Source organism: Myodes glareolus, chromosome 4 (assembly GCF_982192425.1).
Source record: "Myodes glareolus chromosome 4, mMyoGla1.1, whole genome shotgun sequence".
Lineage (NCBI taxonomy): Eukaryota > Metazoa > Chordata > Mammalia > Rodentia > Cricetidae > Myodes > Myodes glareolus.
In genome coordinates this window covers 66037857-66065292 of record NC_142029.1, presented here as the reverse complement: position 1 = coordinate 66065292, position 27436 = coordinate 66037857, and the positions used below count along the sequence as shown (strand labels likewise).

The 27436-nt window shown below is 36.8% G+C and overlaps 1 protein-coding gene and 1 non-coding gene across 8 annotated transcripts in view; both read left to right on the top strand.

The window, feature by feature from the left end:
• The window catches only part of Dock3 (dedicator of cytokinesis 3), a 389362-nt gene that overhangs the window by 86509 nt on the left and 275417 nt on the right, over positions 1-27436 (top strand). For all 7 annotated transcript variants that reach the window (XM_085689689.2, XM_085689687.2, XM_085689686.2 and 4 more), the window contains exon 4: positions 10847-10902. In XM_085689689.2, the coding sequence (XP_085545815.1) occupies positions 10847-10902 (56 nt within the window). The remainder of the gene's footprint in view (positions 1-10846; positions 10903-27436) is intronic.
• LOC125389174 (U6 spliceosomal RNA) lies at positions 20125-20230 on the top strand. Its single transcript, XR_007228411.1, has one exon. It is a non-coding gene; the product is annotated as a U6 spliceosomal RNA (small nuclear RNA).

The window sequence follows — 27436 nt, the reverse complement described above, 5'->3', positions numbered from 1 at the left end:
AGCCCAGATACTGGGCGTCTGCATAGCCTTTGGTGGCAATAGGAGCTATGAACATCAACAGAGACCCTGGTTGCGGTGGGGCTGTGGACCCAGACATGGCCCTTGGCTGCAGCTCAAGCCTGGATATTATCACAGCCCTGGGTGACAGTTGCTCTCTTAACTACTGTGTATAAGAAAGGGGCCTGTGAATCAGTGTTATCAAAATATTAAATAAAAAGATTATAACTTTAAAGAACATACCCAAAGTATTAAAGATTAAGAGAGCAAAATAAATAAGATTAAAAACTAATTGCAGTTTTGACTTTTTATAAAGCATATGCTTAAGAGGGAAAATAAACAGTTCCATAAGAGTTGATATTTACTTTTATTTTGTGATTTTTTTTTAAAACGAGCATCCATTATACACTTAATTATCAACAGCTGCCTAGAATTACATGAGTTAGGAAAGGAGCCTTATAGAATGTTTTGTATGGTAGGAAATTTATAAGCCATATTCAATAAACGACAAATAGTGCAAGCCAACTAGAATATGATGTTAAGAGAATGATGGTTGGTATGACAGGAAAAGTAAGTGAGATTTGTAGTTAGTATATTATATACCAGTGAGTACAGAGAATGATAAGGGTCTTTAGACTTTCTCATTTCTAACAGGGAATCCATGATTCAGCAGAGCTGTATGTGTGCTATTGTCACACAGTATTTAAACTTTCTGCTACTACAATGAAGTACATAAGATAATTTAACTTAATAAAGAGGTTTATTTTGGCACATAGTTTTAGATTTTCAAGTCCATAATCAGGCAGCCTGTTCCACTGAAGCCTTTGGAATGGTTGTGCAAAATGGCAATGACCAGGGAACATATGGTTGAGCACTTTGTACATAATATGAGCCAGGAAGCAAAGCAGGGAAGTCGGGGATACCAGAATCTCCCATGGGTTCTTTCCCCCAGGGACTTCCTTTTTTTCCTCTTTTTAAAAATTATTATTAAATTAATTTTTTAAAAGCAGTTTTTTTTTCTCATTTTACATACCTATCTCAGTTCCCACTCTCTCCTCTTCTCCCGCTCCTCATACTTTCTCCACCCCCCAGACCCCACATCCACTTCTCAGAGAGGATAAGACTTCCCAGGGGGAATCAACAAAGTCCGGTGCATCACTTTAGGCAGGACCGAGGCTCTCCCCATATATCTAGGATGAGCAAGATATCCACCCCAAAAGAATGGGCTCCAAAAAGCCAGTTCAAGCACTAGGGATAGATCCTGGTCCCACTGCCAGTGACCTCACAGATTGCCTAAGCCACACAACTGTCACTCCCATTCAGTGGGCCTAGTTTGGATCTATGCAGGTCAGGGGTCTACTTTCTAAAGAACTGATTACCTCCTAGTAGTGCCACTTTGAGGACCTTCATCACAAGAACCTTAGAGGACACAAAGCATACAGTACACAGTGTAAGACTTCTAAGAGAAACTATTATTAAAGATACATATTGATGAATTTGTAGATGCTTTCTGAAGTGTACTCTGCAGTACTACAGTGAGTATAACTGGGGAATGACGAATCAAGATTATATGGAACAGTTTATCATTGTTAACTACTGTAAAGTGCGGGGTGGGAAGTGCATTGTTGCACTTTCCTGAGACAGGGTCTTTCTGTTTAGTTCAAGCCAGCCTCAGATTCAGTATGTAACCCAAACTGAAGTAAAAATTTAGAATTTAGTATGTAACCCAAACTGAAGTAAAAATTTAGAATCCCTGCACGACTACAGTTAAACACTGTTGGAATTGGTAGTTTGTTGTTGAGATTTCCTTAAGCCTGTATTGTAAGCACCATTTTTATGCTTTCTGTGAATCGTTTTGTTGGGGTTCTTTTTCTCTGAGTAGAAATTGTGTTTAGGTAAGGAGTTCTTTTTATGGCCTCTGGCAACTTTTATATACCTTGGTATTTGTCAATGGTGAGCAGTAGCAGCAGACAAGAAGGTGCTGTCTCCTAATTTTGTATCTCCTGTTTAAGGTACTAGGTACTAGGACCGTTAACTATATGGTAATAAGCATAGCTCACAACGGTTACATCTCTTACAGAGGTCTGGGAAGTTGGAATCCTTAGCCCTTGCTAATGTTGTAGCTAGTAAACCTAGGTGTTGAGATTCAGGTTTTGCTGTTGCCTGCTTCTCTTGTGATTCAACCTCTTAAGTGGCTATTAAAGCAGCTAGCAGTTCCACAGCTGCTTTCCCACCATCTCTGCTGATGTTGCTTCCTTTGTGATTCATCTCAGCCTTCTCTATTAAAATTAGGCAAGAAAAGCTCTTGATCCCTAGTGCTGTGTATGTTCCATTACCCTTCCCTCAGAAGACATGGATTATTAAATAAAAATTTCTGTGCCAGGTGTGTGATACCGTCTCACAAGTTATTATTCAGGGAGGCTCCAAAGTTTGATTTGCATTTCCCCATGGGGAATCTATTAAACAAGCTTTAAAATAGTAACAACAGCCAAATCACACCTCAGATGCTGATACCCTGGAATTGGGTCCTTGAGGCTGTGTGCCATAGTAGTTGGAGGAGTTCCAGAATAACCCCTTTTAAAAAGGGGTTGACAACTAGTAGTCACTCAGTCCACAAGGTGGGGTGCCTATAGTCTAATCTGGTAGGATTCTGGTAATTTCCTAGAAAGCTGCTGATCTCTATTACATAATGAAAGTTTGAAAATGCTGGTTCTGCTGTCAGCAAAGGAAGCAACAGCAGCAGCAGGAGAATCAGAAGCAACAACAACAACAAAACAAGTCAACTCAGTGGTAGACCAAGAGAACAAAAGGCAAGAGAATGAACTTTCTCTAAAGTACCCATTGTCAGGTGGACACTTTCCAGAAGTTGCAACACACAATTGGGTTGAGTCTTCCTGCAATAATCAGGACAGTTCTTCAAGTGAGACTCCCTACTCAGGTGATTCTGATTTTTGACAAATTGACATTAAAACCAGCCACAATAATAGCTAAGGATATTAAACATTTTCATGTTTTTATTGGTCATCTATTTTTCTTTTTTATGAAAAAATTTATTTTTATGTGTATATATGCGTACTTGAATGTATTATGTGCATTATGTGCATGACTGTGTCCATGGAGGCCAAAAGAAAGTATCAGATCTCCTTGAACTGGAGTTACAGACAGTTGCTATCTGCCATGTGGGTATTAGGAACTGAATCCAGGTTCTCTAGAAGAGCAGCAAGTGCTCGTGACTGTTGAATCATCTTTCCAGGCCCTTCCTCTTCTTCTTTTTCTCTTTCTCCTGCTCCTTGTCTTTTTCTTTTTTTTTTTTTGATTTCTCCATAAAACAACCTTCACTGTCTTGGAATTTGCTCTGTAGATCAGGATGGCCTTGAACTCACAGAAATCTGCTTACTTCTGCCTCCAGAGTGCTGGGATTAAGGGTGTGTACCACCATCACCTAGTACTTGATTTTTCTTCTTTTGAGAACTGTTTACTCAATTTACTTACCTATTTATTGATTAAATTGAGGAGGTTTTTCTTTGTATGTGTGTTTTTTGCTTTTGTTTTTTGTTCTTGATGTATTCTTGGTACTAATGTCATATGAGATGACTATCTGGTAAGGATTTTCTCCATTGTGTGGCCTCTTTCTTCACTGATAGCTGTTTCCTTTGTTGAATAGAGGCTTTTAACTTTTTTTTTTTTTTTAGGTTTTTCTTCTTTTCTTTTCTTTTTTTTTTCTTTCAGACAGGATCTTTCTGTATAGTTCTGGCTGTTGTGGAACTCACTATGTGGACCAGACTGGCCTCAAACTGACAGAGATCCACCTTCCTCTGCTTTCCAAGTGCTGGGACTAAGGGTGTGTACCACAACACCTGGCTATTTGTATTAGTTTTTTTTTTAAAGATTAATATACAAAGTAATGGAACTTCACTGTGGGTTCCTCATACATACTTTTTTGAATATTTTATTTATTCTTTGACAATTTCTTACCTGTGTACTTTGTATCTTGATAGTATCAGCTTAACTGGCCCTTCCCCCTCCCTTGGACCTTCCCATCTTCTTCATCTCCTCCTCTTCTTTTTCTTTTAATCAATAACTCATTGAGCCAGTTATTGCTGCTTGCATCCAAATAGATGTGAGACCACTTACCAGAATATGGGCAATCTACCAGAGTCACAACCCCAAAGAAATATGACACTCTCAATAGCTCTTTTGCTAACAATGGGACCTCATGAGTTCTTCTCCCACTTGGTATAGGAGGTCTTTATGTTTATGTGTTGCTTTCATTGGTTAATGAATAAGGAAACTGCCTTGGCCTTTTGATAGGGCAGAACTTAGGTAGGTATGGAAAACAAAACTGAATGCTGGGAGGCAGAAAGCAGAGTCAGAGAGACGCCATAAGCCGCCAGAATTAGACATGCCAAATCTTTTCTGGTAAGCCACTGCCATGTGGTGATACATAAATTAATAGAAATGGGCTAAATCAAGGTGTAAGAGTTAGCCAGTAAGATGTTAGAACTAATAGGTCAAACAGTGATTTAATGAACACAGTTTCTGTGTGGTTATTTCAGGGCTAAGCTAGCTGGGCGGCTGGGATGAACAGCGGCCCTCTCCCTTACAACACCCACTCATGCCTGAATGTTGGCTGGCTTGATCTTGTGCAGGTCATATGCATATGAGAGAAAAAACAAGATATTTCTCTCTCTAGGATACTTCAATAAGATATAATTTCCAGGTTCATCTATTTTCTGTGCATGTCATGATTTCATTTTCCTTTATGTCTCAATAAAATTTAATTGCATATATATGTCACACTTTCATTATCCGATCATCTTTCATGGATAGTGCAGTAGTTTGAATGTACTTGGCTCCCATAAGCTTATAGGGAGTGGCACTATTAGGAGGTGTGGCTTTGTTGGAGTATGTATGGCCTTGTGTGGGTGGGCTTTGAGGTCTCGTTCTTGCTCAAGCCACACGGTGTCTCAGTTCACTTCCTGTTGCCTATGGATCAAAGATGTAGAATTCTGAGCTCCATCTCTAGCACCATGTCTGCCTGCACACCAACATGTCTCACCATGATGATAATGGACTGAACCTCCAAACTGTAGGCCATCCAATTAAGTGTTTTCCTTTATAAGAGTTGCCATGGTCATGATGTCTCTTCTCAGCAATGGAAAACCTGAGACAGAAGTTGGTACCAGGAACTGGGGTGTTGCTGTGATGGGCCTGACCATGTTTTTGTTTGGAGGAATTTGGACTTTGGTACTCTGGATTTAGAAAGCAGTGGAAAACTTTAAGCACTGCTTAATGGGCCATACTAGTAGGAACATGGAAGATGGTGCTGAGAATGATTTTGAACTGTGGGGGCTGGCTCAAGAGGTTTCAGAGGAGAATATTTTAGTATGTTGCCTAGAGATCATTCCTGTGATAGTTTGATGAAGAAAGTGGCCTCTTTTTGTCCTTGTCTGAAGAGTCTGCCTGAGGTCAAATAAAGAGTTTTGGATTAATTCTGCTGGCAGAGGAACTCTCAAAATATAATCCTAGTATAGACTCTGTCATGTGGTTATTAGTGTTAGGTCTAATGAAGATTTATAATGAAAAGGAGCAAGTTGAGGAGTAAAGGAGCACCAGGAAGGGGAATGAAACTAAATCTTGTGTTCAAGGAGATAAAAGATAAAGAAATAGACTAAAGGGAGTGATGATCCCAGGACAAGATTCTACCCAGCTAAGTTTCCACCTTGTGAAAAGGAATTAAAGAAAAGCTCAGAGGCAGGTGTGGTGGTGTACTTCTTTAATCCCAACACTTAGAAGGCAGAGGCGGGCAGATCTCTCAGTTTGAGGCCAGCCTGGTCTACAGAGCAAGTTTAAGAACAGCCAAACTTAGGCAGTGAAGGTAACCATCAAAACCAGAAAGCTGGTGAAGATGTAATTGAACACGGGGAGCATGTTCAAGCCCCAGCAAGCAAGAGATGGTGGTAGCTTTGACCTCGTGGTTCTGGCTTTAGAGTTAAGAATAAAAGAAAGGGGTTACGGAATTTGCCCCTATGACTAAGGAAAGCCACTGAGGCCAGGCATATGTCAGGTGTCCATGGAGGCCTAGACAGTTTATTTTGTGAAGTTGTGAAGTTGAAGCCTGGATTGCCTTGGAAACTCCAAGATGTTGAAGATGCCAGAGCTGTGGGATACTTGCTGAGGAAAACTGCTAACAGTGAGTGAAACCAGCCCAAGAGAAAGAAGTAGGTTGCCGTCAATAAAGCTGAATCAGATTGGAGATCAGAAGAGTGTCTTGATATAATATATGGAGGTGCAGAGTATAGAGTTTTCCCAGGTGGGTTTTGGTCTTGCTTTGGTCCAGTATTTCCTTTCTGTGCTCTCTTACCTACATTTTAGGATGTTAATATATATATATTCTGTGCCATTGTAAGTTAGAAATAGGTGATCTGTTTGATTTTGATCTTAAATAAGATGATGGTTAAGAGATTGCATGAATCTCAGAAGAGACTTTGAACTTTGTATTTAAAACAATTTTTGTGACTATGATAAACTATAGGGGCTTTTGAAGTTGAGCTAAATGCATTTTGCATTATTGTATTGTTACAAAGTTTATGAGGCCCAGGGAGTGGATTGTAATAGTTTGAATGCAATTGGCCTCCATACACTCATAGGGATTGGCACTATTAGGAGGTGTGGCTGTTGGAAATCTCTGCTCTGGTTTTCTTCCATTCTAGACCCTGCCCCTCAGAAAGCCCACCAAGGGTCAGCTCTTCCCCAGAGCTGCTCAAGACACACCTACAGGGTACTTAAGATCTAATTGCAAGGCCTACCATGTGATTTCTCTCCTGCCTTTTCAAGAGTTACCCTGGAGTTGCTTTGATCTGCTAATTAAATCTGATCTTATTAATTTGGTTTGCTTTGGCTTATTGCATCAGCAGAGGATACCCAAAAACCAAGGATCCAATACTTACTAGAGAATTTGTTGAGTTGGTGTGTCCTTGTTGGAGGAAGTGTGTCGCTGTGAAGGTGGGCTTTGAGTTCATGGCGTTTGAAACACCATGTTTCAGTTTACTTCCTATTGCCTATGGATCAAAGATAAAGAATTCTCAGCTCCATCTCCAACACCATGTCTGCCTGCATACCACCATGTCCTACCATGATGATAATGGACTAAACCTCTGAACTGTAAGCCCCATTGAAATGTTTTCTTTTATAAGAGTTGTTATGGTCATGTTGTCTCTTCAAAGCAGTAAGTGAGTAGTGCATCAGTAAACATAGATGTGTAAGTATCTTTGTAGTAGGACTTAATAATTCTTTGTGCATATTCCTGGGAGTAGTATAGTTTGACCATATGTTAGTTCCATTTTTAGTTTTTGGAAAGATATACATACTGATTTTCATAGTGGCTGCACAAGTCTGCATTCCTGCCCGTAGTAAATATGGTTTTCTATTTTCCTATGTCCTCAGCACCATTTGTTGCCTCTTCTTTTCTTGGTGATAGTTATTCTAACTGGAATAAAATGCAGTCTTAAAGAGTTTTAGTTTGTATTTCTGTAATGCATAAAGCTGTAAAGCGCTTTTCAAATATTGTTGGCCACACATTTTCTTCTATTGAGAACTCTCTTTTTGGTTCATTAGTCCAAAAATCAGAAGATTTAGTTTTGGTGCTTGATTTTTATAGTTTTTAAAAAATACATATCTAGATATTATATTAACTCCTTATCTGAGATATAATGGGAAAATATTTTTCTACTGTTCTGTAGCTAGGCCCTTCACTCTAGATGGCTTCACTTACTATGAAGAAGCCTTTGGATTTCATGTAATCCCATTTGTCACCTTGTTTATTTCCCACTATTGTGCTCTCCAGAAATTAAAATAAAACCAACGTATATTGAAGTTATTTCCCTAGATTTTCTTCCAAAAGTTTCAGCATTTCAGGTTTTATAATAAACTATTTTTTAAAAATTTTGAATATCTATAATATACATTATATATATATATATATTCAGTAGCATAGTGAAGATTTAACTTCACTCTTCTGTATATAGAGATCTGATTTTCCCAACACTCATTTGTTGAAGAAACTATCTTCTTCAACTCCAATGTATGGTTTTAACACCTTTGTCAAACTTAGGTGGCCATAGCTGTGTGAGTTTATTTCTGCCTTTTCTTTCTTTTCCATTAGTTCATATGTCTGTGTGCTGGTATAATGTTGTCTTCGTCACCTTGGTTAACTTGAGGTCAGGTATTGTTAAATTTCTGGTTTTTGGTGGTTTTTTGTTTTTGTTTTTGTTTTGTTTTTTTTTTTTTTTAGAAATGCTGTGTCTTTCTGAGGTCATTGTTCTCTATGAGTTTAGACTTTTAAAAATATATTTCAATGAGGAGTTTCATTTATACTTTGGGGATTGAATTGAATCTTTAGAATTCTTTTAGTAATTTTTTCACGGTATTGAATCAGTATCTAAGCATGAAATGCCTTTATTTTCTAGTGACTGTATCGATATCATTATTAAATGTTTTAAGGTTTTCATTGTAGAGGATTTTTAAATCTTTACAATGAAGTTTATTCTGACCTTTAATAAAGATTTATCTTTTTATTTATCTTTGTGTGCCTATGTATGTGTGCATGCATATGTGCTCATAGAACCCAGAGGAGGGCATCAGATTCCCTCAAGCTCAAATTATAGGAGGTTATAAGTCCCTTGACATGAAGAGAACCAAACTTCATTTCTCTGCAAAAGCACTCTTAACTAAGGAATCTTTGTTCTTGTCCCCTTATTTTTATAAAGCTATTGAAAATGAATTATCTTTCCTAATTTCTTTCTTGGCCACTTTATTATTGATATATAGAAAAGCTACTGATTTTTTTTTATGTTGCTTTTTGTCTTCTTACGCTAGGAGTTTTCTGGTGGTGTCCATAGCATCCCTTAAGTATTAGATTATGCCATTTACAGATGGAATGATTTAACCTCTTCCTGTCCTACTTTTATCCCTTTTATTATTTCTCTTATTTCTCTAACTAAAGTTCTGAGCATTACATTAAGAGTGGACTACTTTGTGTTATTTCACATTTTGGAGGAAATGCTCTCTGTTTCTTCATTTAGTATAATGTTAGCTTATAGGCTTTACAAATGTAGTCACTATTATATTGAGGTATGTTCCTTCTAGTCCTATTTTTGAGGATTTTATCATGAAATGGTACTGGATTTTTGTCAAAAAACTCTATCTTTGTTTTTGTTTTTTTGTTTTTTGAGACAGAATTTCTCTGTAGCTTTGGAGCCTGTCCTGGAACTAGCTCTTGTAGACCAGGCTGACCTCGAACTCTTAGAGATCCGCCTGCCTCTGCCTCCAGAGTGCTGGGATTAAAGGCGTGCACCCCTACTGCCCGGCTTTAGATTTTCTGTGTCTATTGAGGTGATTATGTTATTTATGTCCTTATGTCTTTTTTATATGGTGTAATTCATTTATTACTTCACATATGTTGAACCCAATCTTGTTTCTCAGAGATGAAGCCAACTTGACAGTGATGTAAATTTGCTTTGTGAATATTTTGTTGAGAATTTTTAAATCTATGTTCATTAAAGATACTGGGCTATAATATTTAGTTTTTGTTATCTAGATAAAAATAGATATCAGAGAAGGTTCCCTAGGCCACTTAGATGAATGTATATTTTTTTATATTAGATGTGGTAAATCAAATATATTGATTGTATGATTATTTAATGCTGACGTTTCTTTACTGTTTTGAGTTGCAAGGACCTACCTAACGCTCATAGTGAGGCAGTGAAGTCTTCCACTCTCTGATAATGTGCTTTAGTGTTTATTTTATGCCATTGGGAAACCCTTACATTTATTGGATTTTTTTCACAATCATTATAACATTCTGATGAATTGTTCCTTTCATTAATATGTAGTTGCCTTCTTTATTTTTTCTACCTAGTTTTAGTTATTTCTGCATGTAGTTCTGTAGTGTAAGTCTTTATATTATCTCATGTTTAATATTCCTTGTCACTGTACAGGTTATCTTTTATTATGAGCCATTATATAAAATGAATTACTATAGTTAAGTTGCTGATGGCATTATATATTATTGGTGGACTTTATAATTTATTATACTCTGGATTAAAGGATGAGAGTATTTAGAACATTCATATTTTATTTGAGGGGATTTTATTCAGATGAAATGAAATGATTGGAAAACTGAAGTGGCATTTTAAAAATAATATATTTTTTGTGTTGGTAAGGGTACCTGTCACCAAACCTGACCACCTGAATTCAAGCCACATAGTAGAAGGAGAGAAGGAACTCCCACAAGTTGTCCTCTGGCCGCCATGCATGTTATGCATGCAGACACACATACACAGTTATTTAAAATATAATTTAAAAAATGAAAATATATTTCTTACTAAATGAAAATAGTTTTAAAAGGAATACAAGAAGAACTATTGTAAAGATTTATAAATATTCCAAACTGATGCATTCTTAAATGAATTTAAAAATTATTGAGTGTTTTAAAATTGTTTCTGTAACTCAATGCTGGATAATTCTAAGTTATTGACAGGATGTTGATGTGAGTTTTGAACACAAATGACCTGTAAATAATACTGTAGCTTGTGGGTCATTTGATAGACTATTCCTACTTTGTAAGTATTGAACATTTTATTTATGAAGTGTTTATGGCTATAATTTTCTTCTGAGGATACAGTCTAGTTATACATGGTCATAAAATCCCAACCTAATGCTCTTCCTTCAACTCTGTATTCTTCATGTGCAAAGTGGTTGTTTTAATATAATATTTACTACATTTTCATTCTCTTTCTTTTTTAATTACAATTTGTTTTGTTAACTGAACTTTTTGTTTGTTTTACAGGGGATCTTTCCTGCAAATTACATTCATTTGAAGAAGGCAATTGTCAGTAATAGGGGGTGAGTAATTAGCCTAAATGTTAATTTATAATTATAAGAGGTTGCAGCAGAAGTGTGTCTTGATTCATAGTTTAAAAATTACTATTGACAGGATTTTATTTTATTCTATATAATAATAAATGTGCATTTATTATTATATAGAATCCCAAATTCTATTTTTTAACCATATTCTGGATAAATACCTTTAACTGTAAATTTTGTCAAAGCAGCTAAATATATAGTGTCATTTATAAGTATATTGGGTAAGATTCTGAGAATTAATTATTCATAGACTAGGTATTAGATATGAATTTGTCATTTCACTGTTCATAACAAAGTGAAGGAAATTTTTAAAATCTTTATAAGTAGAGATTTAAAAACTTAAGGTATACCTGTGGGCAAAAAACATTATTATGCAAAATGAATACTTTAATCACACATTTGAAAAACAAAAATTTTTGTTTTTGTTTGTCTTTGAGACAATATCTCTCTATGTAGGCCTCATTGGCCTGAAATTTGCTATGTAAACCAGGGTGGTCTCAACCCACAGGACCTGCCTGTTTTTGCCTCCAAAGTGCTGGAATTAAATACATGCATTACCACAATTAAGTTGTTTTTATGGAATGCTTGAATGTATAAATGAGTGGGCCTCTGATTCTTGTGCTGTATTTTGGACTCTTTTTCTTCTGTTTGTGTTGTCCAAATCTGATGTGTTTCGTTTTATCTTATTATATCTTATTTTACTATATTTTATTTTATTGTTGTCTACTAAAAGCCTTTTTGTACTGACGGTGGTGGCACAGGCCTTTAATCCCAGCATTCAGGAGTCAGAGTCCATCAGATCTCTGTGAGTTCATGGCCAGCCTGATCTACAGCCCAAGTTCCAGGACAGACTCCAAAGTTACAGAAAAACCTTGTCTCAAAAACAAACAAACGAAAACCTGTTTGTTTTTGAATGAAAGGGTATGGATCTGGATGGGAGGGAAATGGTGAAGAATTGGGAAGAGTACAAGGAAGAAAAATGTAATCAGATTATATTATGTGAGAAAAAACATCTATTTTAAAAAATAAAAAAAATTGAATGGAATCTTAAAGGACATTGATATAATAACAACAAAAGAAAAAATTAATCTTCACAGAAAAGGGATGAGAAATAAACATAGCAAATACTTGGAGTGATTGTTGTACATGTTGAGAGTGTTTTTTAAGGTATCTGTTGTCATGTCCTTTTATAAAGTTACTTAATTTTTAAAAATTCTATTTGAATTATAAAATTTGAATAGTATTTGCTTCTCAACTAAGAAAACTTTGGACTGGAGATTGCGTAGGCATCAGAGTCCGCAGTCACTTACAGCTCAGTCATGGAGACATAGATACATTGTCAACGTGTGACGCAGAAGCTGTGCAGGAAATTATTTGTGCTCTTGTATAAAGGGTGAAAAACAAAAGAGGAACTACTGATATCAACCAAATAATGATAACAGCAGCTATTAGTCTACTCAAATGGCTGAGATAGGTAAAATATGATGGGGATACCAGATCCTAGGAACTGTAGGGAATGAGTTTTGAAACATTGGAGCTCAATGAGAAAGGGAGGTAACGGGGCTGCTGGTGTTGTTTATGAGTAATGTGGCAATTGGACAGACTCTGTCAGTGCTAAGGACAACTGAGTGTGAAAGCTAATTTTCATTGGTAGGGAATTGTTTATAGGAACAGCAAGAAACACCTTTTTTATTCTTTATCTCTCTACAGTCTGCAGCTGGCAAAGGGGGTTGTATATCAAAGTTCATATACTCAGCCTTAAGGTTAGTTCTCAGGAAGTTAGGTTTGGAAGTAGTAATTATTAGTAAGTTACTGGTCAGACTGCCAAGGTAAAATTTGTTATCGGGGAATTATAAGAAATACAATATTGTATAAATATACTATAAAAATAATTCTTTATCGCCCCCTCCATTTTTTTGTGTGTGTGTTGGGAAGTAAACCCAGATCCCAGGGTGTGATAAATATTGTACCATTGAGCCACATCCAGAGTCTGTGACATAGTTTTTATTCTTTCCTCTTTTTAATATAATGAACATACAGTAGTTTGTATGTGTGTAACCTTGACAATCCTAATTTACAGAACTGTTGCAAGACATAACTTGCCACTTAAAAATTTTTAAGTAAGTACTATCAAAATATAAACACTATTTAAAAGTTTTATAAGGACAAGGTGTATCTAGACTTACAGTGGGGAAAGTATAGATCTTAGAAATTACAAAAATATATTTTCCAAGTTCAAATGGTCTGTTGCAAAACATAAAATTATTATTCTTGATCTATAGCATTATAATCTATAACAGAGCTGAAATTGTGCAGAAGGACCATGGGAGTGAGATATGGAAGGACTTACAAAGATTATGTAGTGACAGAAATAGAGTGTCTCAGAGTAGACTAGCAAGACAGTACTTCCTCATGATAAGTGACCTACCTTGAGTTCAGGAACCTTGTGTCTTATTCTTTTTTTTATTAATTTTACTTTTATTTTTATTTTTTTATTAAAAATTTCTACCTCCTCCCCTCTTCCTACTTCCCTCCCCTCCCCTCCCCCCACTCCCCGTCCCCCTCCGTCTTCAGGCCAAAGAGCAGTCATGATTCCCTTCCCTATGGGAAGTCCAAGGTCCTCCCCGCTCCCCCAGGAAGCGTGAGCATCCAAACAGAGAAGGTTCCCACAAAGCCCGTCTATTGGCTTCTCAGTCAGCCTCCACCATCAGGCACATTCAGAGAGTCTGGTTTGATCACATGCTCCATCAGTCCCATTCCAACTGGCCTTGGTGATCTTCCATTAGATCTGTCCCACCGTCTCAGTGGCTGAACGCACCCCTCGCGGTTCTGACTTCCATGCTTATGCTCTCCCTTCTTCTGCTCCTCATTAGGACCTTGGGAGTTCAGTCCAGTGCTCCAATGTGGGTCTCTGTCTCTATCTCCATCCATCACCAGATGAAGGTTCTATGATAATATGCAAGATATTCATCAGTGTGGCTATAGGAGAAGGCCAGTTCAGGCACCCTTTCCTCTGCTGCTCAAGGAACAACCTGGGGACATCTCCTTGGACATCTGGGAACCCCTCTACTGCCAATATCCAGGAGGATAACTATATGATTTTCTTTGGGTTCACTTTCTTATTTAGCTTCTCTAGGATCACTAATTATAGGCTCAATGTCCTCTAATTATGGCTAGAATCCACTTGTGAGTGAGTACATACCATACTCCTCTTTTTGGGTCTGGGTTACCTCACTCAGTAAAGCGTTTTCTATATCCATCCATTTGCATGCAAAATTCAAAATGTCATTGTTCTTTACCGCTGAGTAGAACTCTAAAGTGTATATGTGCCACACCTTCTTTATCCATTCTTCTATTGAGGGGCACCTAGGTTGCTTCCAGGTTCTGGCTATTACAAATAGTGCTGCTATGAACATAGTTGAACAAATGCTTTTGTAGTGTGATTGGGCTTCTCTTGGGTATATTCCCAAGAGTGGAATTGCTGGGTCCTGAGGGAGGTTGATTTTCCATTTTCTGAGAAGCCTCCACACTGATTTCCAAAGTGGTTGCACAACTTTACATTCCCACCAACAGTGGATGAGTGTTCCCCTTACTCCACATCCTCTCCAGCATAGGCTATCATTGGTGCTTTTGATTTTAGCCATTCTGACAGATGTAAGATGGTATCTCAGAGTTGTTTTGATTTGCAGTTCCCTGATTGCTAAGGAGGTTGAGCATGACCTTAAGTGTCTTTTGTCCATTCGACATTCTTCTGTTGAGAATTCTCTGTTCAGTTCAGTACCCCATTTTTAATTGGGTTAATTATCATTTTAGAGTCTAGTTTCTTGAGTTCTTTATATATTTTGGAGATCAGACCTTTGTCTGATGAGGGTTTGGTGAAGTCAGTAGATTGCCTTTTTCTCTTAATGACAGTGTCCTTTGCTCTACAGAAGCTTCTCAGTTTCAGGAGGTCCCATTTATTAATTGTTGCTCTTTTAGTCTATGCTACTGGGGTTCTACCTAGGAAGAGGTCTCCTGTGCCCATGTCTTGTAGACTACTTTGATGGAGGAGGGTCTTCTGTCTATGTGTTACTTTCATTGGTTAATAAAGAAACTGCCTTGGCCCTTTGATAGGTCAGAAAATTAGGTAGGCGGAGTAAACAGACAGAATGCTGGGAGAAAGAAGGCAATGAGGCAGTCGCCATGATTCTCTGACCCCAGAAGGATGCAGGTTAGGATCTTTCCTGGTAAGTCACGAGCTCGTGGTGGCATACAGATTATTAGATATGGGTTAGTCAATATGTGAGTGTTAGCTAATAAGAGGCTACAGATAATGGACCAGCAGTGTTTAAAAAAATACAGTTTCCATGTAATTATTTCACGTAAAGCAAGCCGGGTGGGCAGTAGGAAGTGGCCTGCGCTCATTTTACACTACTTCCCACTTTCTCTTCTATCAGATTCAGTGTGGTCAGATTAATATTGAGGTCTTTAATCCATTTGGACTTGAGTTTTGTGCATGGTGATAGAAATGGATCTACTTTCATTCTTCTACAGGTTGACATCCAGTTATGCCAGCACCATTTGTTAAAGATGCTTTCTTTTCTTCCATTGTAGAATTTTAGCTCCTTTGTCAAAAATCAGGTGTTCCTAGGTTTGTGGATTAATATCTGGGTCTTCGATTCAGTTTCATTGGTCAACATCCCTGTTTTTGTGCCAGTACTAAGCTGTTTTCATTACTGTAGCTCTGTAAGAGTTTGAAGTCAGGGATGGTAATGCCTCCGGAAGTACTTTTATTATATAGGATTGTTTTGGCTATCCTGGGTTTTTGTTTTTCCATATAAACTTGATTATTGTTCTCGCAATGTCTGTGAAGAATTTTGTTGGGATCTTGATGGGGATTGCATTGAATCTATAGATTGCTTTTGGTAGAATTGCCATTTTTATTATATTGATTCTCCCAATCCAAGAGCAAGGGAGATTCTTCCATTTTCTGGTATCATCTTCAATTTCTTTCTTCAAAGACTTAAAGTTCTTGTCAAATAAATCTTTCACTTCCTTGGTTAGAGTTACCCCAAGATACTTTATGCTATTTGTGGCTATCGTGAAAGGTGATGCTTCTCTGATTTCCCTCTCTGTATCTTTGTTCTTTGTGTATAGGAGGGCAACTGATTTTTTGGGTTGATCTTGTATCTTGCCACATTGCTAAAGGTGTTTATCAGCTGTCGGAGTTCTTTGGTAGAGTTTTTGGGGTCGCTTATGTACACTATCATATCGTCTGCAAATAACGAAAGTTTCACTTCTTTCTTTCCAATTCGAATCCCCTTAATCTCCTTATGCTGTCTTATTGCTATTGCTAGAACTTCAAGCATTATATTGAAGAGGTATGGAGAGAGTGGACAGCCTTTTCGTGTTCCTGATTTTAGTGGAATGGCTTTGAGTTTCTTTCCATTTAATTTAATGTTAGCTGTCATCTTACTGTATATTTCTTTTATTATATTTAGGAATGAACCTTGCATCCCTATTCTCTCCAAGACCTTTATCATAAAGGGGTGTTGAATGTTGTCAAATGTTTTTTCAGCATCTAATGAAATGATCATATGTTTTTTTTCTTTCAGTTTATTTATATGATGGATTACATTGATAGTTTTTTTTTATGTTAACCAGCCCTGCCTCTCTGGGTTGAAGCTTACTTGTTCATAATGTATAATTTTTTGGATGTGTGCTTAGATTCTGTTTGTCAGTATTTTATTGAGAGATTTTGCATCGGTGTTCATGAGTGAGATTGGTCTGTAATTCTCTTTATTGGTTGTGTCTTTGTGTGGTTTTGGTATCAGGGTGACTGTAGCTTCATAAAAGGAGTTTGGCACTGACTCTTCTATTTCTATATTGTGAAACACATTAAGGAGTATAGGTATTAGCTCCTCTTGGAAGTTCTGATATAATTCTGCATTGAAACCATCTGGTCCAGGGCTTTTTTTGGTAGGGAGGTTTCTGATGACAGCTCCTAATTCCTCGCGACTTACAGGTCTATTTAAACTGTTCACCTGGTCTTGATTTAATTTTGGTATATGGTACTTATCTAAAAAGATGTCCATTTCTTATTTATTTTCCAATTTTGTGACATGCAGGCTTTTGTAGTAAGATCTAATGATTCTCTGAATTTCCTCTGTGTCTGTGGTTATGTCCCCCTTTTCATTTCTGATCTTATTAATTTGCATGCTCTCTCTCAGCCGTTTGATTAGTTTTGTCTTGGCTAGGGGGTTTGTCAGTCTTGTTGATTTTCTCCAGGAACCAGCTTTTTGTTTCATGGATTCTTCGGATTGTTTTCTGTGTTTCTATTTCATTGATTTCAGCTCTCAGTTTGATTATTTCCAGTCTTCTACTCCTCCTGGGTGAGTCTGCTTCTTTTTTTTCTAGAGCTTTCAGGTGTGCTGTTAAGTCTGTAATGTGTGCTTTCTCTGTTTTCTTTATGTGGGCACTTAGTGATATGAACTTTCCTCTTAGCACTGCTTTTATAGTGTCCCATCGGTTTGGGTATGATGTGTCTTTGTTTTCAATGAATTCAAGGAAGACTTTAGTTTCTTTCTTTATTTCTTCCTTGACCCAGGGGTGGTTCAGTAGTTGACTGTTCAGTTTCCATGAGTTTGTAGGCTTTCTGGGGTTAGAATTGTTGTTGAATTCTAGCTTTATTCCATGGTGATCTGATAGTACACAGGTGGTTACTATAATTTCTTTGTATCTATGAATGTTTGCTTTGTTACCAATTATGTGATCAATTTTTGAGAAGGTTCCATGAGATGCTGAGAAGAAGGTATATTCTTTTCTGTTTGGGTGGAATGTTGCCTGTTAGGTCCATTTGGTTCATTACATCTGTTAGTTCTCTTATTTCTCTGTTAAGTTTCTGTCTGGTTGACCTATCCATTGTTGAGAGTGGAGTGGTGAAATCTCCTACTATTAGAGTGTGTGGTTTAATGTATTCTTTGAGTTCTAGTAATGTTTCTTTTACATAAGTGGGTGCTTTTATATTAATGGCATAGATATTCAGGATAGAGACTTCCTCCTAATGAATTGTTCCTGTTATGTGTATAAAGTGTCCATCTCCATCTCTTCTGATTGATTTTAGTTTCAAATCAATTTTGTTAGATATTAGTATAGCCACACCCGTCTGTTTCTTTGGTCCATTTGATTGGAAAATCTTTTCCCAACCCTTTACTCTGAGGTAGTGTCTGTCTTTAAGGTTGAGGTATGTTTCTTGTAAGCAGCAGAATGTTAGATCCTGGTTTCGTTACCATTCTCTTAACCTGTGCCTTTTTATAGATGAATTGAGTCCATTGATATTAAGTGATATTAATGACCAGTGGTTGTTAACTCCAGTTATTTTTTTCTGGTGGTAGTGTTTGTGTGTTTCCCTTCTTTGAGTTGTGCTGGTGGAGGGTTGTCAGATGCTTGTGTTATTATGGGTGTTGTTGATTTTCTTGGTTTGTGATTTTTCTTCTAGTATTTTCTGTAAGGCTGGTGTTGTGGCAATGTATTGTTTAAATCTGTTTTTGTCCTGGAATATCTTTTATTCTCCATCTATGGTGAATGCAAGCTTTGCTGGATATAGTAGTCTGGGCTTGCATCCATGGTCTCTTAGTGTCTGCAGTATATCTATCCAAGACCTTCTGGCTTTCATGGTTTCCATTGAGAAGTCAGGTGTAATTCTGATAGGTTTCCCTTTATGTGTTACTTGACCTTTTTCCCTTGCAGCCCTTAATATTTTTTCTTTATTCTGTATGTTTTGTGTTTTGATTATTATATGGCGAGGGGATCCTTTTTTTTGATCCAGTCTACTTGGTGTTCTGTATGCTTCTTGTACCTTCGTAGGAATATCCTTCTTTAGGTTGGGAAAGTTTTCTTCTATAATTTTGTTGAATATATTTTCTGGGCTGCTGAGTTGTAACTCTTCTCCTTCTTCTACCCCTATTATTCTTAGGTTTAGCCTTTTCATGGTGTCCTAGATTTCCTGGATGTTTTGTGTTAAGAATTTGTTGGATTTATTTTGTTCTTTAATCAGTGAGTTTATTTCCTTTGTAGTATCTTCAGTGTCTGAGATTCTTTCTTCTACCTCTTGTATTCTGTTGGTAATTCTTGTCTCTGTAGTTCATGTTCGTTTACCCACATTTCCCATATCCAACCTTCCCTCAGTTTGTGTTTTCTTCATTACTTCCATTTCATTTTTCAAGTCTTGAACTGTTTCCCTTACCTGTTTGATTGCTTTTTCTTGTTTTTCTTGGGTATCTTTGAGAGATTCATCCATTTCCTCTACCTTTTTGTTTGTCATCTCTATTTCTTTATGGCAGTTTTTCACCTCCTGTTTAAGGTCCTCTAATATTTTCATAATCTTCCGTTTAAAGTTGATTTCTTCTATTTCTTCTGGAGTAGGGTCTTCAGTTCTTCTTGTTTCGTGATCCCTGGTTTCTGGTGATGTCAATTTGCCTTTCAGGCTGTTGGAGAAATTCTTGCATTGGCGCCTGCCCATCTCTTCCTTCTGATGGAGCCAGGAGAGTCTTGGTGTTTTGGTCCAGTCTGCTGTGACTGATTCTCTGGATGGATCTCCTCAGTGCAGGAGCAGGAACTGTTCCTGTCTAGATGGAACTCCTTAGCACATTTGTGTCTTATTCTTAATAACTGTGAAGGCTTTGGCGTCAACTTGGTAGCAGAAGAATCCACACCTGAATTCGACTGCTTAGGGAAAGCAGAATGGCTGTTTGCTAGAAATAGTCATATTTGTTAGATATACTCTTTCTCTGTGGGAGCAGAACACAAAGGTCTTTGGATATAAATTTAGAAAGCTACTTAGCATTAACTGTTGTATCTAGACATGTAGCAGGGTCGTTCTAAAGAATAGAAGTTATAAAACCCAGATAAACTATGGAAAAAACACTGCCTGCAGGCACTGGAGAACGGCCGACATAGACAGGATCTTTAAAGGTTCCTTTGCTTTTTTTATTTTCATTTTTTTGAGATGGGGTCTCTCTAGCCCTGACTGGCTCTTTTATCTGTGGGCAAGGATCTCTAAAGGTGATGGTCCACGAAGGAACAGATGTACACAGGGAGAACTCCATGTTTATTTTGGCTTTTTTCCCCAGAAATTCATTTTGTCATCATGTGGTGGAACAGAGTCCAGAAAGACAACGGTAGGTTCTTGTTTTTGTTTATTTTTCCTGCATCAGCAAGATGGTGGAATAACTTTGGCAGCACATGTATTAAAATTTGAACAATGCAAAGATTAGCATGGTTACTGTGCAAGGATGACACACAAATTCATGAAGTGGTCATATTTTAAAAGAGATAAAAGGTTGAAAAGAAACCCCATCTCTCATCCTTTGCAGAAACATTGATTTAACAACCATATACACAGTAATAGATTTTTATGAATGATACATAATCCAGTAAAATGATGCAGATCCCCCACAGAGTACAAAACAGGAAACAGCCACTCAGCCCGGTGGTAGGGGTGCACACCTTTAATCTCAGTTCTCAGGACGCAGAGGCAGACAGATCTCTGTGAGTTCAAGGCCAGCCTAGTCTACAAGAGCTAGTTCCAGGACAGGCTCCAAAGCTACAGAGAAACCCTGTCTCGAAAAATCAAAACAAACAAACAAACAAAACCAATCTCATTTGTCAGAATCACCCTTTTCTCCATAATAGCTAAGACAGAATTTCCAACAGTTGATCTATTCCACTAAAGCAACGTAAAATGAGTGGAATAAACTTAATATCTTTAGCATTTCTGGGCACTGCCCACGAGACATATTTTAACCCACTTTACTGCAACTGCTGAAGTTACTTGCATAGTTTAAAATTTCAGAGACCACTAAAAACAAAAGTAGTGGCAGCATACTGAAGTTTGCACAGCTCTTAAGTCTAAGAATGATCCAAAATCAAGACTTCTTTTCAGATAGGGTAAAGAGGAGTGTAACAGGCATCTAGTGTCTTACCCTCGCAGTATACTGTTTTAGAAGAAAGGCATGGGCAGTTCCCAGTGATCAGTAGTTCTACATGTTTGAGGAAGGATATATAGTCAGAGTTTTTTCTCAAAGTAGAGGAGAAGAACAGAGTATGTATCTTGTGCCTTGGTCTTTTCAATCCACTGCCCTAAGGTAAAGAAATGAATGATTTATGGTGGCTATTTATGGGTATGAACAATTAGAAGGAGATTGTTAGGAAGAATGGGGGAATAATACATATCCATAGAAAAGTTTTGAGAGGTTCCCAGATTTGTCAGATGGATTGATTAGTGAGAGCCTTTCCCCGTTTAAGCCAGTCCATAAACACCAAGGGAGGCAGTGCTTTTTTTTTCATTTTGCTTATAGAAAAAGTCAAATTTAAAAGGAACATGAAGAGTCAGGTTATAAGGCGTTTCATAACTGGTGCTAGAAAATGAAATTCTATAAATTACCTGATAACAAATCTAAAATAATACCTTAAAAACAGTGAAATATAAGAAAATAGATACTGATAAGTTACAGTATGTGTCAACAGCATAATCAACAAGTAAATAGAAACCACAAGGTGTAGACAAAAATTTTTTGTCCTACCTGGTCCCACAACTGCTTAGCCCCAAATAAACATACAGAGGCTTATATTAATTACAAACTATTTGGCTTATTGCTCAGACTTATTATTAACTAGCTCTTAGAACTTAAATTAACCAATAATTCTTATCTATGTTTAGCAATGCATCTTGATACCTTTTTTCAGTAAGGCATTCTCAATCTTGCTTCTTTTTCGTCTGGCTGGTGACTGTGTCTCTGCCTTTCTTCTTTCCAGAATTCTTCTAGTCTTGTTGCCCCACCTATACTTCCTGCCTGGCTACTGGCCAGTCAACATTTTATTATACCAATATGAGTGACAAATCTTTACAGTGTCTTAGGACATTATCCCACAGCAACAAGGGAAAAGTAAAAGGGAACCTAACACAAATTCTGGAGTTGAACAATATCACCTAAATTGAAATATTCAATAGAATAACATTCTTGATATAACAAGAGAAATAATTGGTGAACTCAGAGGTAGATCACCTGCAATGATCCATGCATGGGACAAGGAGAATAAGAGAAGAGAGCCTTTGAAGTTTTTGGGACATTATATGCCATATGGAATTACCAGAAGGAGAAGTGAGAGAAATAGAGAAGAATTTGAAAGAAATAATGACTGAAGACTTTCCAAATCTAAGGAGGGAAATGGACATCAATTATCAGAACCCAAAGCACACTATTGAGATAAAATTAAAAATGCATGTTATAACCTGATTGTCACAAGTCAAAGACAAACATCTTGAAAGCAACAAAAGAAAAAGGAACTTGTATACAAGGAAGCTTTATACAATATGGCAGATTTCTCAGTAGAGAGTTTTCAGAATAGAAGGGAATAGAATGATGAATTCCGCATACCAATAGGAACATACTCCTTAGCAAAAATATTGTGTCCAGTAAAATGACCCTTTAAAGATAGAAATATTTTCCCATACAAATAGTAGCAAAGGTAATTTATTGTTAGTAGACTTGCCTAGAAAGAAATACAAGGAAAGAATTCTTTAAATTGTAGCAAAAAAGGTGATTGCTATATGGTATAAAAGAAAATGAAAATATAGAATTCATGGGTAAAGCCAAAGATCTAAACATGATGACATGGATATTATCAAGGTAGTATATAAATCACTTGTAGTTTTAATATAAATTAAAAGACAATTATTAAGAGTAATTATAGTTGCAAAATCAGGGAATACATGCTGATACTAGTTGTGATGTCAGTGAAAAATTTGGGGAAGGAATTTTAGAATTTTTGTATGCATTTAAAACTATAAACTTACAAACCGAGGAAAATGCTCATCAGATAGCATGAGAATCCCTGGCTTCAAATCCCTGGCACCTATATAAAAAGCTGGAATGGTTATATTCACGTATAAGCCCTTTGCTGCCTGGGATAGACAGGAGGATCTCTGGAGCCTGTTATCTTATAGAAACCTTGACTTAAGAGAAAAAGGTGGAGCTTGATAGAGGAGGACACCTGGGGTCTTCTTCTGGCTTTCATAAGTGCTCATTACTCCCCGCCCACATATGTATATGATCCCTTCTCTTTCACACACCCACACCCACACGCACACACATATCATATCAACTTAGCATAAATTTATAAGATGCCTTATGTGTCATGAAAACCACAAAGAAAATATGTACAGAAATTTAGAATTGGTCTAGGCTAAATATAACTTTGTAATAAAGTGGCCGTCCCTACCACTGGAAAATATCAGAGAAAAAGATAGAGGAAGATTATTATAGTTCTTGGAGGACACTACTCTGGCTTAGATGCAGATGTTCATTTTTTCCTTTTTTTCTTTTTTTCGAGACAGGGTTTCTCCATGTAACAGCCTAGCTGATCTGGAATTTACTTTGTAGACCAGACTAGCCTCACACTCTTAGAGATCCACCTGCCTCTGCCTTATGAGTGTTGAGATTAAAGGTGTTTGCCACTACTCCTGGCTAATTTCCTAATAGCGTGTATGTGCACACATATTATAGATAAAAAGAATATGTGATTATTTCAAGTAAGGATGTAGTCTCCATTCAGGGAAATGTGCAGTTTGGAAAGGGATATGTTTTTAAGAAGATATAACATACTGCAGTCTTGAATGTATTAAATTTGAAGAGTTGCATATTTAAATGGAGTTGTAAATTAGGCTTTTGTCTGGATATGAAGTTGTATAAAGTTAGAAGTCACCAGTTTTCTGTTAATTTAAAGCTAAGGATCTGGTTGAAACCAAGGAGTTAATGTATCTAGAAAGGAAGTGAAGACAGATTCTTACAGTTCAGTTCCACACTCAGAGTGATATGAACAGCAGAAATTGAAGTCAATGAATCATTGAAAATTTTAAAAGAATATGCAAAATTGGGGGTTGGGAGATAAGGCTAAATTTGTGAGTTAAAGTTTGTGTGTGTGTGTGTGTGTGTGTGTGTGTGTGTGTGTGTTTCAATTGAGAATCTATTGCTATAAACTAATATCTTATATGGCAAAACTCAAATCCTGGTCTTGATAGAAAAAGCACCAGGAATAAGATCAAGATATGTTTTATGAAATTCTTAAAGAATTTAAAAATATTTTTTAAAAGCACCAACAACAACCCTTCTCATATTGATGCTGGCCCTTTAGAGCTATCTAACCCAGTGTTTCCTCATTTTATAGTTAAGTAATTTTATCTAGACACAGAAGTCTTTTTTGGGTTCATCTCCTGAGAGTGGTATTGATGTAGAACTGTATGATGGAGAAATGATGGAAGAAAAGGGTATATTATTGAATCTACTTTTCAAAAAACAGCTGCTACTCTCAAAATATTTTACATTGGTATAGATTTTAGTTTATTGATATAAATTTAGGTCAATTTTATTATACTGTATGTATATTTCTACTCTTGTTTAAGGTATTATATTTATGCAGCTCATTTAGAAATGTTATTGTATAGTTAAGAAATAAGAGTAATAGTTATATATAATAGTCAAGCTTACAGGTATGTTTATTAGGTATTTTAGGTATACATAGATATATTTCAGATAGATAGGTAATCTTCAAACACTTCAAAGACCTACAGAATATATAATTTGAAATGCTTTAAGAACTTAGATCTTTCTTGACTGTGAGACACATTTGCTCCTGGCTGCACCAGTTACTTCAAAGAGGATGTTGGGCGTCGAAGAAACTCCTTATAGAGTCTACTTCCATTGTTGCAAGGTTAGCTGTTGCAGATTATAATAAAATAATCCCATACTTGCCCAGAATGGAGTATAATAAAGATTTCTTTATTTAGGGGTAACCTCATAGATCAGCAATCCTCTGCATGAATTGGGAACAGGAATTGAATACAGCAGCCAAGGGGCCCACACATCTTTTTTGTCTGAGTTTATAGTATATGAGACCACGCCCAAAGTGGGCTGGTATCTTAAAGGCTATTTGTTGAAGGAGTTCTCACAGCACCTCCCCCTTTTGTCTAAATAAGAGAGTTCTAAGCCTAATACAAAACTATATACAATAAGAGCAAATATCAAGTATAAAAATTAGAATTACAGCCAGCATGGACAACATCAAGCAAGAAACATATGCTAAATGTTTCAATAGTTATCCTGTCCTAAGGTCCCTAAGTCTTGTATTAGAAATGGCTTGACTAAGTCAGGAGAGGAAAATAACTATGACTGTCTAGTCTTCAACTCCATCAAAGACCTGAGAAGGGAAATAATATTGCCTGAGCAAACAGGAAGCATAATCAAGCAACTTCCAAAAGGTGCAATAAACGACAGAGACAATTGGCTACCTGGGCAATCACCAAAAGCCTCAATTTCAATGTTGGTGTGGGAGAATTGTCTGTATTCTGACAATCATGTTTAAATGAACGCTGATTGGCCAGGCAATAGGTGTAGGCGGGAAAACCAGACAGGAAGTGGAAATGATGCAAGGAGAGCAGGAGAATTCTGGGGAGGAGGAAGTTGATTCTTGCAACTCCTGCCCAGACTACCGAAGCAGCAGGATGTGAGCTGCCCCACTGAAAAAGGTACTGAGCCACATGGCTAACATAGATCAGAAAAATGGGTTAATCAAGATGTGAGAATTAGCCAGTAAGAAGCCTGACCTAATGGGCCAATCAGCATTATAACTTATAGAGATCTCTTGTGTGGTTGATTTTCTCTGGTGCCTGCCGGCTGTGGAGTACCAGGCGGGGACAGAAAACACAAATAAGCAGGCCCAACATGTTACACAATGTTGAGGCAGTCAGCTCTGGTTAATTTCTAGAGTAATTGACAGACCATTTTCAGAGGCAGGAAAAATTTCAAAACCATCTTACCTTGTCTTGGCAAGGTTTGTCAGTTCTTTTTCTGTATCCTGCTTGTCCAGTCTGGACATCGTGCATTTTGTCAGTGGTTGAGGCCAGGACAGTTCTTTGCCCAAAGGCCAGTTTTGCTAAGAAGAAAACAAACTCCAAGTGGAGCATCTTCAGTGCCCAATATTCTCTCACGAATAGATTGGTGCTGCCAGAAGCAATCGTGTCTCATGTCAACAGAATCCAAAGCTAATTGAATGCCATATTCTACAGTTCTTTGAAGTTGTTCAAGATTATCTATCTTTGCAGAATATAGTCTCTATGCATCTAAAGAACCTTATTAGTCTAACCATAATTATGACAACATGGATGATTACTGACCTATAATTCTTAATGTCTGTATAGCTTAAAGATTAAGGCTTCATTAAAATATTAAATAATCTTTAAATAACTGTGCAGCAAATGAGGACAGTGACCTCAAAATGTAAACAATTATAAGTATTTTGATCAGAGGTAGAAATATATAGTGCAATATGATAAATATATCCCAAAATTGCATCAATATACAAATACCTTTTTTTGATTTTTTTGACCAGAGGTATAAACACACATAATTTTGCATAGGTACACAAATATTTTAAACAGAAATAGGATTATAGTCAATATAACAGATATAATTTAAATTTGTTTCAATATCCAAGAATATATACCACTGTAAATTATCTATAAATTATAGCTCACAAGTATTTACTTTATTACTCACTATTATTATTAGTGTGAGTTAGCTCATACTAATCTACCTATTATCCCATCCAAGTTCTTTCTTTTTTTTTTTCAAGAGAGATCCCTGAGCCTATTTAGTTTCTACCGCAATCCCCAACCCTATACCAGTTATAATCAACCCCTAATAGATGTGCCTGACCCTGAGGACAAACTTTGTTGGGAGAGGGGACATCATCTTCTAGAATTACTTCCAGCTGTCATGGAGGCAATGTTATTATCACAGGATCCTGTAAAAACTAAAATGATGGTTAAGTTTCAATATTACTATCAGCTATAATTGCAAACAATATCTGAATAGTTGGTAGGGTTTTTCTGAAATCCTTATTTGAAGTTTTTATTTTAATTTCTGGCCAGAATGTTGTAAGAAGGTGCATCATCTTGAACAGCTTGTAACCCAAAACTAATCTTAAAGTGCTGCTATCAGCATCATGATGTCATATCAACTAGGTGGAATCATTGCTGTGGGGCCCCATCTTTTTCCTGGACACTTTAAAGATTACTGCAGGAAAATTTATTGTTCATTGTGGAATACTTAAACATTATTCATATAGGCATATATTCAATGAAATATACTATAGAGACAAAAATAGGAATGGGAAGAAGTAAAAGTTTTCCTAAATTCTTTCTTCTTTCTGTCCCATACAGATGGCTCCTGATATGAGACAGAAACTCTGAAGTTTTCTTTTAACAATATGCTTGGATTTCTAGAAGGATAGCCATTGTTCAACTTCAAAGCCTGCTTTAATTTTTAAGTGATGTAGGCTCATTATACTGAGAAGTATGTGTGTGTGTGTGTGTGTGTGTGTGTGTGTGTGTGTGTGTGTGTGTGTGTGCTTTCTGGTAATAAAATTTTACCCTGCAGAGTTATATGGTACCATAAATCAGATCTCTCTTTTCTTG